The sequence below is a fragment of the Lycium barbarum genome, chromosome 4 (assembly GCF_019175385.1).
Source record: "Lycium barbarum isolate Lr01 chromosome 4, ASM1917538v2, whole genome shotgun sequence".
Lineage (NCBI taxonomy): Eukaryota > Viridiplantae > Streptophyta > Magnoliopsida > Solanales > Solanaceae > Lycium > Lycium barbarum.
In genome coordinates this window covers 10,520,699-10,537,615 of record NC_083340.1, presented here as the reverse complement: position 1 = coordinate 10,537,615, position 16,917 = coordinate 10,520,699, and the positions used below count along the sequence as shown (strand labels likewise).

Below are 16,917 nucleotides of genomic sequence, written 5' to 3'. Positions count from 1 at the left end.
TAATTATGATAGTAGGTTCAAAATAGTCCCTTAACTATGCACTTAACGGTTTTAGTCCTTTAAGTTTGTTACAAGTTAACAAAAACGGTCCCTTAACTATGAGAGTAGGTTCAAAATAATCCCTTAACTATGCACTTAACGGTTTTGGTCCTTTAAGTTTGTCATAAGTTGACAGTTTTAGTCTCGACAAAATATTCATCGAACTCTGTTTGTTAGATTTGACAAGAACTATGGAAAAAAAAAAATTAGTGAGAACTCTAGATCAGTCAAATAACTCGGGACAAAACCGATGGACGTTAGTCGGTTATAGGATGGACTTCTGCGCATTTTTCCTCAAAAATAACCGATGGACTTCCGTTGGTTTTCGTAAAAAACAATAAAAATTAAAAAACAAAAATAGTGTCCCTCGATTTTATCCATCGGTTTCCGTCCATCATTTTTTTCGCTTGTTTTTGGTAGTGACAACTTTTTTAGTTTCTGCTATTTCTAATTTATTTCTAAAGTCTAGTGTATTTTATTTAGTCGATGGATTCCCTCAGTTTTAATCGATAGAGTCCGTCGGTCTTTGTGTTTCGAGACATTATTTTCTGACATTATCAAACCGTTAAGTGCATACTTAAGGGACTATTTTTAACCAACCCTCATAGTTAAGGGACCATTTTGTCAACTTATGGCAAACTTAGAGGACCAAAACCGTTTAGTGCATAGTTAAGAGACTATTTTGAACCTACTCTCATAGTTAAGGGACCGTTTTTGTTAACTTGTAACAAACTTAAAGGACTAAAACCGTTAAGTGCATAGTTAAGGGACTATTTTGAACCTACTATCATAGTTAAGGGATCATTTTTGTCCTTTTCTCGAAATAATTAATATTCCAGCCTTACTTTCTTGTAAGTTTACATTTATATATATACCCCCAGATTTAGTTTTTACTTTTCTCACTTCTTTTTTACATTATCGAATTATAATTTAAAATATTGTTGCCTTTTTTTGACAAATATACTACTTGCTCCGTTTTAAATTATTTTTAAAAATAATCGTCTTAAATTATTTGTCATTCTAAAAATTCAAAACAAAATTAAATTTATTTTTATTTTTATTTTAGCCTTAGTAGTAATTGTTCTTGAAGACTATAAATACCTCATTATAGGATATAAATAGAGTAAATAATCATAAATTACTCTTAATTAATATTTTTTTAAGGAGCGTGTAAAAGATAAACACGATAAATAATTTGAGACAGGGAAGTACAAAATATCTCGTGCGTGTTTTTCATTAATTCTACTTATATACTCCTTGTTTTCTGAAGGCTTAACAAATAAATAAATGCAGTATATTACATAATGACAAGTAGTTTTGGTAATAAGCTGCCTATTTGTTTGTTTCATTTACTAATAAAAAATTTATGGGATTCTAAAAAATTCTTTTCATTATTTATGCCATTCCGGCCTTTTGTCATTTGCTGCAGTACACAATTAAAATAGTTCTTCAATGTATGACTGTTTCAAGAAAAATATTTCATATAACAGTAGGCTCTGAGATACTAGGAACCGATTTTATCCCGTGTCTCTTGGCAGAAATGAAGCAACATTCAGCATTCCACAAACTATATGTTTTAGTAGTATTTTTTTGTTGTTGTTTACTTTAGCTAAATTACTTAACAAATTATATAATTAATGTTTAATAGAGTTGTTGACAATTTAGAAGAGACTAGTACTTTATAAACATTAAATACAGGGGCAATTAAGGGAATTACTGGGTCATTGGTTCCCGAAGAACCTCGGGAAAACCATATATTTATTACTTATATGCGAAGCTATCGGCCACAAGTTAGTTACTTGGTAGAAGACTGCCATGTCACCTCTACGTTTCCACGTAGTTCCGCCAATTGAAGCATGCCATGTCACCTATGACATTTATTCTCCTTTTCAGGGTCCCAAAGAGCGTGTTGAAAATAAAATAGAATAAAATATATACTACTACTAAGCAATAACAAGCTTCCTCGAACCTTCAAAGAATAAAATGAGCAAAGGAGTACGAAGAACCTCCTGCCTTTTCTTGCAAGTAAACTGATGGTTCACACTTCACATTATCACCTAAACCTGTGAAACGCTTTCATTCACTTCTTTGAATGACAACACTTGGTTCCAGTAACAGTTAAAAGGAAGTAGAGGTCTAGGTGCTTGTAAAATGTTAATGCACAATAGCCTTAAATTTCTATAAATGAGTTAAGATACAACATCAGTAAAGCATAAGACTACACTAAATTCAAGAGTTGTTGAAAGAATTACATTCATTTGTTAGCTATTTTTACATGACAACAGGTCGAGGAAAAAAAAAAACTTCAAAAAGCTACTTGTACTTTGTTTACAATACTCCACATGTTTGAGAATTTTCTGGTAAGGGAAGTGTAGACCCTGGGCTTTGGCCCTCTTGGCTGAGCCCTTGACGATGCAGCCTATGCTTTCTCAAAGAAGCCTCATGGCATGGAGCAAAGAACTCATGCCGGATGGCTTCCTCTGCACTAATCCTCAATCTTGGGTTCGACATTAAACACTTGTCCACAAGATCGATAAGTGATTGTGGAATGATCTCTAGAAAATCTGATTTTCGGGTGTTTCTTGAACACCAATCTCGTAACTTTACAGGCGACAGAGATTTCACGTCAAATAAATCCTGTTTCATGGTAATGTACTATTCAGAGATATGCATGGAGTTGAATGGAAAAAAAAACAGTTAAAGAAAACATTGGAACTATTAGTACCGCTGGAAATGAAGACTCTCGGTTGTGTAGTTTGGCCACTTCCCACAAATCTTCGCTTCCTTTCAATTTGACTATTTCCTTTATGTTCCTAATTAAAGAAATATACAATGGTTAGCAAATTCTCAGTATCATTTATCTTGTTCAATGGCAATGAATACAGACAGAATCTTACTGGTCAGGGTCTCCAGCAAATGGTGTTCGGCCAATAATGAAATAGAGCAAAGTAACTCCAGCTGACCAGATATCAAGTTTTGTACCTTGATGTGAAGATCTGAATAGCACCTGCCAATGCAGCCATCCATCATGAGTGAGGATGATAGCCAGTGAATTTTTTATTATGTATTAAAGGAGACTGAATGTTTATGATGGAGATGTAAACATGACTTCTAAAAAGTAAGTATATCATGCTTCATGAATGAAAATATGGGCAAAGGCTAAGTTATTACAAGGCAAATGGATACAATAGCTTATTGCTATACTAACCTCTGGAGCTCTGAAACCCTTGGTTCCAACACATGGTCCTTCTCGCTTTTGCTTCCCGTCCCCTGGAAACAGTAGAAAGTTAAACCCAGTGCAAAAGTTCAAGCACAGAAAAACATGAAACCACAATTCCGACCAAAGCTAGTTACACAAAATAACAGACCTTTGCTTTTCAGTAAACCAGCACCACCAATGGCAATTCCAGATGAATGCAATGGCATTGGAGTTATGTAATACTTCCTTTCTACTTTTCCAGGACTTGCAGCAACCCGCTTTCTCTTGGAAGTTGGACCATTCGTATCTACATGGTTAGAACCTTGAAGTGCTTCCTGTGCTAGGTTCATATACTCCTTCCTACCTTGATATATAAGGGGTTCTCTCAACCTTTCTGCTGATGGTGTCCTATTGCTTGTGGCATCCTTTGCTGAGGTTATCCCCGAACCATCAGCGCCAACCTTTTGTTTGTCAGCCTTCCTTTTAAGGTTTTTGGGCCGTATTAGAGACTTCATGCCTTTTGCTGCTTCCTCATTGATGCCTTCCTCAACTTTTGCAGTTGAGTATCTTCTCTGTTTAATTGGAGGAAGAGACTTGGCGAGGGGAATAGGACCACTGTTAAAGCTTGCACCATGGCTCGACTTTTCCTTGTCTGTGAATTATACATATACAGTTCTTAGTGAACATTCAATTGCTAATATACAAGAAAAGAGAAAGTGATGAAAATCGAACTTGAAGTATTCAACATTATTGGGAGTTTATTCTTCTGTTGAAGAGACTTAAAATGATGATGTAGTGGAAACTTGGAAGCACAAGACATCTTTCAAGTTAAGAAAATCATCAAGAAGAAGAAGTACCTGATGTTCCATATTTTTGGTGCAGATCCTATGCAGCAAATGGATATAGAGTAAAATGTCAATCAGATTGTTCAAGTTCAATAACATAACAAGAAGGAAAATTTCTACCAAGTTGAATAGCACACTCACCAGGGCAAGATTAAAGTCGATGAGGTAACCTTTATTAAGCTTTCTTGAAAAAAGAAAGTTTCCAGGTTTAACATCTCTATGAACAATACCCTGCATGTAAGAAAATTAGAAATTAGTTGTGTTTCCAGGAAAACCATTCAGTTCATTTGCATCTTTTCTGATATTCTTACTAGTTTATGTAAACCAGCAAGTGCCCGGAACATGCAATAGCCATACCACCGGAGCTGGGAAACATCCATGTCTCTTTTCAAGACCTTTAAGTTTGAACCACAACAGTAAACATGTTAAAATAATGACTACTATATGTTAAAACTAGACAACTCAAAAGATAAAAAGAGAATTAACCTCTGGTCTATCATGCTCGACATGCTCTAGAACAAGGCAGTCAGAGTTTCCATTCTTGAATGATCCTTCATACTTAATTACAAAGTTCTTTCCCCTGTCATAAAGAAAAGGTTTTAGAAGAATTCTTGTAGTGCATATAGAGCTGTAGATATATGTATATATTCATGTGTATGTATCCATGGTTCCTTAAAAACAATTTCCTACATCATTACCCAAAGCGCTTTAGCATCTTTAACTCATTATGGACATGTTGTCTGTTAGCATTTGGGTGAGGATCTGCAAAGTCAAAATCAACGTATCAGTTATATTGATCACCACAGAAGCATCGAAATTGGTCCCCAATTTAGGCAACTGAGGGCCATACATGGATTTGTATGAGAGAAACTCAATGCGAAAAGAGCATAGATGCTCCATTTTATCTTTTCTTTGATAATGAAACAACTTTTCAGCACGGTAACAATGCACAAGAGTTTAACAAATGCCTCAAACTGATATAGAGATATAAAAAAGCAAAATACAGCGCCACAGAGCAATCAAGTAATAATGAAGACAGAAGAATGCCTCAAATCTTTTGATGCATCATCAACCTATACTACAATATTTCTCCCTTTGACCTTGCTCAGTAATGTAAATGAGTATCCACCTGTGTCGTTCCACAGATGCATCATGGAAGTTAACCAGTCAAGTGCAAAAATATGCAAGAATTAAACGACATTCAACTGCTAAAGGATCCCCCAAAGTCATATGAACAGATATTGCAAATCAAGGAAATTTAAATTTAATATAATTGCAAGAGTTTAGTGTGCATATCATACATTTAATTGCAAACTTCACTCCGTCACTCTTTCTTCTTGCCCTGTACACCGTCCCATAACCACCTGCAAATATAGTCATCAGGATTGTTAAAGGCATAAAATGATAAAAACTTCAGAATAATCATTGCTATAGATTGAAAGCCAGACAAAGGTAAATACCTGAACCCTCTTCTTCCTCCACAATATAGGACTCAAAGTTAGGCAACTGTTTTTGCTCCAATTGATTCTATAAAACAAGCACCTTGAGGTTTACATCATGATTTTATTGGAACAAACTTACCAAATACAAGTCAATTAAAATGATGCGCTGGAACTTACTTTTGTGGAGTTACACACGAAATTCTCCCCATTATCTTTTGGATTTCCCTTCCTCTCTTTAATGCTCATACCCAAGTCATAGTTCTGTTTATGCTTCAGCTTCATAGGAATTGACTTTGCATCTTTTCCGAGTTGCTCTTTGTCGAGAAGCAGACTGGCGGCATTATGATTCTTCAGTGCCTTGGAATTCCTCGGCTCCCCGTCATCCCTCTGGGAGGGTTTTGAATTAGGGGATGATTTTCCCAGCTGCTTATGACCAAAAGATTGTGTGGGCGTCAAGATGGCATGGCCATGCAGAGGCTCATCTTTTTCTGCTCTATCTATGTGGAGAAGTGAAGTCGTGCAATTCTTGGTAGCATTCTCTGCATGAAAATCTTGAGGTGATATGTTCACCTTTGTTGGATGAGTCTCAGTGCAGTTAACATTTCTATTGCTAACAGGATACGAAGCTGGTTCTTCTTCGTTGCCTTCCATAAAATTTTCCTTTTGAGTCATCCTTTCAAAATCCTGGACAGAAGCATCAGCTGCAGATAGCGGAATTTCCATTTCTTTGTCCACTATTGTACAGGAATTTATGCCAGAGTTCTTTTCTGTAGTACCAACCATCTCAGCAGCTGTACTGGTAGATGTGGTTTCCAATGAACTGGTAGGAAGTGGCTTTAACTGAAGCATGGGGTCTGTGATACTAACTGCTGTTGATCTAGGGGAGCTGAACAGGCTATGACTAAGAACTTTAGATTTACAGATAGGCATATGTACAAAATTTTCTTCATTACTGTTTTCTCCTCTGTCTATCTTGTCTTCGCGTCCATATTCAATACTCTTAAGTCCAGAACTTGATGGTCTGGCACTACCATCAATTATCAAAGTTGTTCTGAACATTTCATTACATCCGTTGAAATCGCAAGCCAATGACAATGGTATTCTTGTCAACTGGTTCTTGCCACAACTCAAATTTTCATTGGGGAGATATGCCTGTACCAGCAATGTTAGAGACAACAAAGATTAATATTCTGAACTCGAGCAAAAAGTGGAACAAAATAATACAGTCAAATGAGAGCCAATTAAGAAGAATATTGATAGAGATGGTGAGGAAAGCAAGATTACCTTCCAAAATCCTCTGAAAGAGAATTCAGAGAAAACTAACGAGTCATATTATCCAACAGGCATTGGTGATCTTCCATGTATGTTACTTGATCCTCATTCAAGTTCTATTAGAAAATTTTCCAGTCACCTAATTATCGTCATATGATTCCTCTTATTTTGCATTAATAGCCATCTGAACTCTTGAATTAAGACAGGGATTCTCACTGCATGATCCCTTACCTATGAAGTGTGTGAACTCTCTCATTTAAAAGTAAAAGCAATTAGAGATGAGAGAATTTTGATTATTTATATAAGGATTTCACTACACCCTCTAACGCGCAAGCCTAATTCTTCTCTTGGGCTAAAATTGTGAAAATATCCTATAGATTGGAAGCAATGATACTCAAACTCACAACCTGTCTCCTTGATGTGTATAAACCATCTCATCCAAAACTTAAAACTATTAGCGAAGAAACACTTCTATTTATACATATTAGGTCTGTTGCATTATTAATCATAAGCAAAGGTGGATAGGAGGGCATCTATTTCATGTCATTTAAGTCGTACAATATATAGAACTGATTATCAATTCTCATATTGATTCGTATATGACACGAAGCATGAGAACTTCCTACTATGTAAATTATATTTTTCAAACAAACACATTGTACAAAATCACACAATTCTTCCTTCGTTCAACTCCACCACCATCGTTTTCCTTCTTCAATCCCTCTACCGATTCTCGTGCTTGTTCATGTTCCATCTTTGTAAGTCTTATCTCGACAATGTGTTTGCATATATGCTGTTTTTAGTGTGTTTTGAAAACCTTAGTTTTTCTTCAAGTTCTTCAACCAACTCGACTTCTAGTGCTTCTTTCTTTTTAAATCTCTATAACTGTGTGATTTTGTACAAATCTCGTATTGATTCGTATATGAAATGAAGCATGAGAACTTCATTCTAAATATGTAAATTATATTTTTCAAAAAAACTTAAAGATTGCATGTCCGAATTCACGGTCAAAATAAAAGAAATTTGACTCTCGAAATCCGAACCATGTCACATAAATTGGAACGAAGGGAGTACACCTTAGCTAACTACACAGTCTCACAACTTTTCAAATTAAAGTATAAAAAGCTTCAAATTTACCTGTCCACAAATCCTCCGAAAAGGCATCATAACTTGGCTTCTTTCCTTAACTGAAATAAACAACAAACAAAATACTCAATTTAACCGCAATAATCATAACGCATGGATCAAAAAAAGTGTCGTACCATCAAAATTGTTGAAAAATCCTCTTTTATTAACCAAATGTAAATCCTCAACATCCGATCCAGCTCTCTTCCTTTTCCTATAATAGGTCCTCATAATACACTCCTTCTGTCCTCGAAACTCGAGCCGAGGCAGGAAATCCTTAAACGCATTCGCATTAGCGAAGAATTTAACGGTTGTTGTGAATCCGATTGGGGAAAACGTGACGAAGTAATTACTCGTTAAATGTAGGGGCGAATTAGGAATGGAACAGAGAAATTCAATGTATTCCGGTGAAGTGGAAAATAAAGTGCATTTTGATGAGAGTTCTGATGGATAAGCTGGACGACCTGTTGATAATAGAAGAGCGAAAATGTGCCATGCTTTATGTATATCGGTAATGGAAGATGAGGTTAGTTGAAGTTCCTCCATTTTGATTATGATTATTTCAGATCTGGAAAGGCATGTGGATTGTGGAGAAATGAGTTACAGAGAGATGAGTGAATTAGAGGGAGAGAGAGGAGCGGGAAAATGATTTGCTGTAGGGTTTGATAATCCCGCCAAAAATGTTTTATCGGAAATTGAAAAAGAAACAAGAAAAAAAAAAAAAAGATAAAATAAGTCAAATGGAACTTAAATATCTTGTTATTGGAAACATGGGCTGGGCACATAAATGGGCAATTTGCAGGATTGACCTTCTCTGGGTTGGTCTTTAATTTTTGGCCCTCAAAATGGTGGTGTTTAACTTTTATGCTTCTGGCAGAATTTCAGGCCTTAAGGCAGAATTTGGGCCTTAAAGGTAGATTTTGCACATGTGTAGAATTTGCAAATTCTACCTTGCGATTTTTTTTTTAACTGAATTGGGATTCGAACCCACAACCTCAGGGTATTAGGCGAATGAGAAAAATTAAAGTCCACCAATTTGAAGGGAAAAAATTAAAGACCACCCCAAATGAAGGATAATGAGCACAAAAAAAAACACATAAATTGGGACTGATTTACGCAAATAAGGGTGGGTCATTTGCACTTTTGGCCATATTTTGTGCTGGTCTTTATTGTTTGTCCCTCAATGCAAATAACTTTTTGCGGGACATCAATTTATATTTTTTCATCATAATATTCCACAAGTTCCCCCTAAATGACAAAAACTAAAGACCAGCCCATTTGAAAGACAAGTCGTGCAATTTCTTCCTAATGAGGATGTCATTTAGATTTTATCCAACTTTTCAAAATATAGCTCTTGGGATTGACAAAATGAGTATGTAACGAATTACTGGTATATGATTTTGCATCATCAGATTATCAGATTTTTATTGTCTTAGCTTTATGAAGTATTGCATCATTTTCCTGTTTCCTGAAGTGCTTCTTGAGCTGAGATGTTGAAGTTTTGATTCTGTTGAACTCTAATTTTTTACTTGAACATGGTATCCCGTACTACGGTTTATGGTTAACCACTCCTACGTACTGTACAAACAAATTGCACTGTAGAAGAAGCTTGTTAATTACTGTGCTTACAGTTTAGGACATCATCGTTTATGCCAACCATTGTTAATTCCGTTTTCTTTTCAACTTAATCAACAAGGCAATAAGTAAATTTCCATTGGCAATAGCCAGTAGGGAACAGAAGATCAGTGAAATTATTCTGCTATATAAGGGATTGAATTGTAATCTCTAGACCACTGATCCGTGCCTCGGGGACCATCTTTTAGTTTGACTGCTTTCTTCATAAGCCTTCAACCATATTTAAACTCCCAAAACTGACTTTTTTTAAGTACTATTGTTTAATAATTATTTCATCAGTTTAAATTTTAAAATTACTCTCATTGTTTAATTCTGGCACTGTGGCACATGTGACGGGGGAAAAGCTGCTCATTTTCAAGAAAAACATGTATGAACTGAAAAATGGTTAGAACAAATACAAAGTATCACAAAAATGATCAATTTACACAGAAAGAACAGAGCTAGAAGCTCTCTAGCTCACCAACACTAGAAAAATTATACAGTAAACTAAAAGAAAAACTTTAATTCCACAAACAAGGGGACTTGAGCTATTCTGTAGAAGGTGAAGACATCAACAGTTTAAACAGAAATCCGACCATTAACCCAATGAGTCCCACAAGGAGTGCAAACTTTAGAGAGAAGCCTGCATCACTTCTCCGATTTCTTCGTCTCTTCAACATTTCCTGCAAGTTAGTGAACCAACATGCATGAATAGTGGCCACTATACGAAAGAATGCATGCAAGATGATAGAAACTTAATTGAAGTTTCAAACTCAGGAAAAATTATGGACAAAAGAAGCCATCATCAATGCTAGTCCTAGATTCAGACACAACAAGAAATTTGAAGAGGTAAGATTCATTATTGCTGATCTATAGCTATCTTCTTCTTGTGCTTTTTATTTTAATTTAGTTGATGCACAGGTTAATTTCTATGCGGCCAGTTAATTCCACGTTCAAATCTTTTTTCTACATTATCCTTGTCTGCTTCAAATAAAACCAAGCCAAGCCTAATCAAGTTGCTATCCTTCCCATGTGAAAGGGTAATTTCAAATAAATCCTCTTTTTGGTTCCCAGAACTGTCGTGTCTTTTGGCCGTATCTAATGACCGTATAAGAACCGACCTAATAGCAAGTTAAAATATATCACTAGCAATTTATCTTCTGCTTCTTTTCGTGTATCAACTAGGATTAATCTGATCAGATAGTTCTGCGTATTGAGCAACCTTATGTACTATTATATGGTATTAATTTGGACCAGCATATACTATTGCATGAAAGTAATTGTCACAACTAGACAAATGGAAAAATGTGAAGTACACTAACCAGTTCCTGTTGCAGCTGCTGTGTTTGTCGGAAAATTGCATCCCTTTCATCTCTGGCACGCTGCACTGCTTGACTCTATACCATCAAAGAGAGAGAATATAGTACAGTATCAAACTTGGGACAAAGATAAAATTCTCCATCTCATGTACAAACTTGGAGATCGTGATTGCATATAAATCTTTTGTACATACATGATATGCAAGACTGACTGAAAGTTTTAATTGGCCAACTTAAGCCTCCATACGATTAGAAGCTAAAACCTTTCTAAAGTCGCAGAATATCTCTTTGCCCTGAATACCGATTATGGAGCTTTATAGAACATGCAATGTCAGTAACGAAAGCTTAAACTGAGAGTACTTCATCCGCGATTTGACCAAATTCAACATCTAGAGTTGCAGTTCTCTTTTTCAAGATGGAGAAGTAGAACCATCTGTTTTGAAAAGTTTCACCTGGCATCAAATGTGGGGATGCAAGGCAACGTGGCTCTGACTCCAAGATGGTACATGGCCCATGATTTGACCAGGGTTTATGGGGATTGGTGAGAAGATCAAATAAGCTCATGTTGAATTTCAAGTGACTGATGGGCATAGACTACTTCCCCGAAAGAAATCCTGTTTAAAAATATAAGCCTTAGAAATTGTTCCTTGCTTCGAATTTTGTCTGCAATGGACATCTCCATATGAGGTCTCCTAAAGTATATTACATTCTAAAATAATTTTCCTCAAGTAGTTCCTAAGGAGCAAGAAGAAAGTGTCTCCACCAACAAAAGAAGTGCTCACAATCACGTTTCGACACAGACCATCCTTGACATCCTAATTATCAAAGTAAACCTTCAACCACGCTATTTGCTCTATCAGGTCCCACAAAGTCCTTTTATTCCTGTTCTTCCTCAAGGGAGGAAAATAGCCATATACACAAACAGCTATTTAAATAATAATAATAAAGCTTGTATTCCATTTCTTAATGGTTAAACGTTTCTTCTTAGAATTTGTTAAACACTATTTTCCATCTAGGATGGAGAAGTGAGGTGAGATGGTACATATCTGTTCTGCCATAATCATTTTATCCTCGAAAAGCAGAAGAATAATTGTAGTTTGTCCTCTCTCAATTTTCTTTTTGATTTCACCAGTTTCGTCAGGAAAATCTATTTAACCCTCTCATCACAAAGACACAAACTAAAGCAACCACCTAAATCACCTAATCACTGTCTCATACCCATAATTATCTTGAAAGCCAAACATCTAAATTGAGCATATGCACAGAAAACCACTGGAAAGACTACTTGCATTATGAAATCTAGCAACACGTGGCTCTTATATAGAGGAAAAGGAAAAGGAAAAAACAAAGACTGAAGTTATAAAAAATGACAAAAACTTGTTCAAAATCTCCAGACATCATTAAAGAAACTTAAGGCCAGTTTTCTTAAAAATCTCATGCTGTGCATGTATACATTATAGTCACCAGTCATTATATCCTAAGAAATCGAGCAGCATGACTGTTGGAAGAAGAAAATAAGGACTTGAAATATAAATTAGACTATGAGCTGAATTTAGAACTTACAGAATTGACATCAGAACTTTGTTTAAACGCATCTTCTGAATGTCCAGGAGATGAGTGAGGAGAGATGTAAACAACCCTAAGCTTGCACTCTTCTACATTTCTTCCACTATCCTTATTAAACTGGATTAAGAAATAGTAGTCAATAGCATAGAGTGAAAATAAAAAGAAAACACTCTCTCTCCAATCATTATACAGAATTCAGTCAAATACTTACAGTATCTGGAGGAAGTTCATCAGCATCATTATTCACAATGGTGCTCTGTAAGAGGAACTTGTCCTTGCATTGCATGTCCGGGGGGTACTCTTTTTGAGCTTGGAGGGTGACTAGAGACATTATAAAGTTAAGAAAAATACACGATGCAACCAATCACTAAAAGGATGTCATTTTTTTTTTCTTGATAAGTGTAAACATAGAAGGATGTCAATGTCGCGATGGAATAACAAACTGCATGGACTACTGAGATGTCACAAGAAGAAAATATTGAGTACAATGAGGTACACTAAATGGATATCCCTCTTAATAAAAAGAGACCGCCCATTAGATTTCCACATCACAGATGACAAATGTCCAAATTGCAGAAACATTTGTCATAGAATACCTGTCTATTGGATTGTTTTAGTATATGATTAGCATAATATCCCTGCTCCTAAACTCTCATCATATAAGAAGGATGTAATCATCATTGCAATCAAAGGGTAGTATCTGCCGTGAAATACAATCCAACAAAAAAGAAAATTGTGCTGCACACGAGACAAAACACATTTAAGCTATTAAAGTAATTCCATGTCATAACTCTGAAAGATAAATTTATCACACCTAAGTTTGAATGTCCAATCAGCATAAAGGAGTAAACTAATCCAAGCCAATATTTGAACATTATGTGCATACATGTGGCAATATACCATGCCATGAACAAATGATGCTTTACTACATTTTCTGGCTAACGGTGAAAATAGTGTAAAGAAACTTTTGTGCAGGACTATGTTTGCGTAAACATTCTGCTACAACATTCGAAGCTAACTGTTATATAATAGATTTTAGTGCTTCTAACAGAACTTCAAGATTCAGAGTGGCACCTCGTATAAAACATGAATCCCGGGGATGTACGATACCCGTGTTTGGCCGAACAAAGTACTTTTTAGGAGAAGTAGTTTTCACCTAACAAAAGAAAATGAAACAGAATATATCTAGATATGAGTTGTAATAGTCATTAAAAAGTGATAAAGGAACTATGAGATTTTGACAAATTCAGATAAAGCATACCTTGAAAGCAACATAATGCTCTGTGCTGTTTGTAACTTTAAGATCACAGTAGCTTTGTTTCTCCAGCTCAACTAACACAGGAAAGCCAAGTGATACTAGGTATGATAAGTGTATGCTACAAAAAGTACCAACAAAAGGCCTCTGACCTACAGGTACTACCCACAAACAAGCAAGAAAAGAAACAACTCCTTCACACAACTCAAAGAACTGACTGAAGACAAAAAATAAAAAAACATGTAAAGTACAAAGATCTAAATTATGTTGCCGGCTTAATCTACTGTTGAATATGCTCCGTTGCATAAGAACATTATTATTTTTAAGGTGCAAATGAACATTACTGAAGCAATTCTAAGTTTCCCTTTTTTTGTGATGCGTCTGAGCTAATTTGCGTGCACCTCAATTATTCACTGGTACTTAAAGAGTTAATTTTCAAGAAAGAGATATTTAGGTTGTTGCAACATACATGTTTTTGTGGATTGACGGCTTTATATATTAAAAGTTGTGGTAATTTCACGTTTGATTTAAAACTTCAATTTAGATGGACATGTCTGTTCATGAAATAAGATGGCTATTCAGAATAATCACTTTTCATACTCTATAAATTAGTTCTTCCTTAATTAAGTGGCTAAGAAAAATTTGCAGGTATAAACATGGCTTTGTCGTTGTATCCTGAAACATATAGCTTGTATTTTCCCTTATCTATATGCAAGCAATGTCTCTTTAAGGAAAGTTGATTCTTTCACGGCTCAAAGCAATCTCACACTCGATTATGTTTTTCTTATTTTTCTAACAGTCCCCAAACTTACAAAATCAAAAGACCTAAATATCCTTATAAATAATTTAAATACTAATAGAAAAAATATAGTACCAAGTTTTATTTGAAGGGATTTAATTATTGAGAATACTTTCTAACTGACGATCACTATTTTTTTTATTTGCTTTTCTACCGTTGCTGCCTTTTCAAAGAAGACATAAGCAGTTGACTGACTCTTATAAAGAACTAAATAGGGAATGTCGAATTCCGAATTCCATGCTGTATGCCATTGAAATATTTAGTAAAGATGTGCGTAGTCAAACATCACCAATTAATTGTTTGGAGTCAAGATATATAAGTAGCCAATCTAGATTTCATTGTATTTCAAAATATACAAGAAAAGCACTACATATCGCATGTCCAATTGTGCATGCAAATAAAAACAAAAAGGCATGCATCAAAGACTCAAGAAGAAGTTTGCCCGAGAAGTGCTATATATGTCTTTTGGAGCAGACAAAATTTGGAAGCCAAATTCAAGAAGAAATGTTGGGATGTTCAATCTACAAAAGTATTACGCCAACAATCTTTAAGTACTTATATATCATATTTTATAGGTTGAAAACATATAAACTCCTTTTTTTCTTCTCAAACTAGGAAATTTGAAATATCAATTATAGTTGTTAGTAGTGTGCTAATCAATTCAACAATTCAAAACGCAACTGATCTTCGAAATTTGTAATGTGTGGAGTGTGGTTTTTCACATAAATTTTGCTTATGATAATACTAGCATTCGCAGTCATGACTTGCCAAGCTCATGGAACTCTTAAAACTTGTTGCTTTCGTATAAAATTAAGAAAGAAAAATCACATATATCTAATTAAACTTTAATTGTTCATCTTCGTAGGTTCAGATGATAACCAATCATCTTGATCTTGACAAATAATTAAACTTTCATGTATAATTATTTACTCAAAGCTTTGTTGGTACGATATTGATATTATCTTACAAAACCAAGTACTACATGACTCGGCATACACGTGCCGATAAACTAGTTATTAGTCTATAAGTGCTTAATACAACGCAAATTTGACCACTTTTTCACCTTGCACATTTCCCTTTATTTCTTCTTTCAATTCTCTCTCTCTCTCTCACACACACACACATTTATCCCCAATATATAAATAAAACTCATTTTACAGGCCGTTCTATTTTCTTCTTTATAACACTCTTGCAATTAACCAAAATCAAAATTACAACTTTCCTCATCACAACAAATCCAATTTAAAAAAAAAAAAAAAAGGAAAAACAGCAACAAAAATCTAAGAGAGAAAGAGAGAGTTACATTGGAATTTGAGCTCGTCCGGAGTAATAGATATCAACTGGTTTGTAGCCCCAGACATGTTTACAAACCTGATCAGCCGCCTATCAAAACCAAACCTAAAAAGCATACACAAACCCTAGGTCACACAAAACGCATCTAATACCTCAAAACAAAAATCAGCATTTTTCTCAATTGATGATCATAGGAATGACATTGAATAATAAAGAGGAGAAAGAATAAATACCTTTTTAGCGGAAAGATCTAAGTAGCTTTAGGTAGAGTAACGAGAGAGAAAGAATGGGGGGAGGAAAAGTGAATATTTTCTGTTATGAAGGTTTCTTAAGGGTGAGGGTATCAATCATGAATAATGAAGGAAAGGCGAAGAGAGAAAGAAAAGGAGGGTGGTGGAAATGATGGCACGACACATGGCATAACTGTAAGGAACCTGACGTCCGATTCTAAAGCCAATCTTAGGACTGCTTTTGCTCCTTCCTTTTTTATTTTGTGTCGTCCACGCCTGAATTATCCCATAAATATGTGCACGTCTTTTTTTTCTTTTTTCTCAATCTTATTAAGTAGGTGTTTGATCATGAAAATTAAATACTTTTCACTTTATTTGGAATTTCAAAGTTGAAGTTTGTGTTTGGTTATAGCTTTTATAAATAATATTTTATTGTTTGGATGTACTGATAACTGGTTTTAGGTGTTTTCTAAACTCCAACTATAACTTCAAGCTGTATTTGTAATTTTCATTATCAAACGCTGATTTTTAAATAAAGTGGAAAAATTCTTTGCAAAAAGTATTATGGGAAATAATTTTTCACTTTATTGAAAAATCAATGTTTGATCATGCAAATTTCAAATTCAATTTGAAGTTGTATTTCAAATTTAGAAAATAGCTTATAACATGTTTTCCAATTCACTTTTCACTTTCGGAATTGTATTTAAGTACATTTAAACATGAACATCATTTCAAATATTCTTTGCAAAAAGTATAATCAGACACAACTCCATGTTCAACTCTAACTCAATAAATTTCAGATAAAGTGAAAAGTATTTGAAAACTATAGCCAAACATCTACTAAGTTTAATGACTATATCTCAGGGGCGGAGCTACAGCCTTGGATGAAGCCAATCCTCGGGCTTTATTTGTAAAGTCT

General features: G+C 34.9%; 2 protein-coding genes across 3 annotated transcripts; both read right to left on the bottom strand.

Moving 5' to 3' along the window:
• Positions 1-2,193: 2,193 nt before the first annotated feature.
• LOC132635174 (uncharacterized) lies at positions 2,194-8,608 on the bottom strand. The gene is made up of 15 exons (XM_060351448.1): positions 8,060-8,608; positions 7,935-7,984; positions 5,703-6,677; positions 5,544-5,610; positions 5,385-5,447; positions 4,782-4,845; positions 4,570-4,663; positions 4,395-4,478; positions 4,225-4,314; positions 4,096-4,123; positions 3,408-3,890; positions 3,248-3,309; positions 2,937-3,046; positions 2,765-2,852; positions 2,194-2,676 (listed from the first exon to the last, which is right to left on the bottom strand). Exons 1-15 carry the CDS (start codon positions 8,466-8,468, stop codon positions 2,368-2,370), a joined length of 2,976 nt encoding a protein of 991 aa, XP_060207431.1. The 5' UTR covers positions 8,469-8,608; the 3' UTR covers positions 2,194-2,367.
• A 1,300-nt stretch (positions 8,609-9,908) lies between these two features.
• LOC132635173 (vesicle-associated protein 2-1) lies at positions 9,909-16,258 on the bottom strand. Of its 2 annotated transcripts, none has more exons than XM_060351446.1 (8): positions 16,002-16,258; positions 15,779-15,873; positions 13,683-13,777; positions 13,496-13,577; positions 12,633-12,742; positions 12,419-12,538; positions 10,859-10,933; positions 9,909-10,219 (listed from the first exon to the last, which is right to left on the bottom strand). In XM_060351446.1, exons 2-8 carry the CDS (start codon positions 15,834-15,836, stop codon positions 10,085-10,087), a joined length of 675 nt encoding a protein of 224 aa, XP_060207429.1. In that variant the 5' UTR covers positions 15,837-15,873; positions 16,002-16,258; the 3' UTR covers positions 9,909-10,084. The 2 variants fall into 2 exon arrangements, with proteins under 2 accessions (XP_060207429.1, XP_060207430.1); XM_060351447.1 differs by having other exon boundaries at positions 13,683-13,753; positions 16,002-16,253.
• Positions 16,259-16,917: the final 659 nt, after the last annotated feature.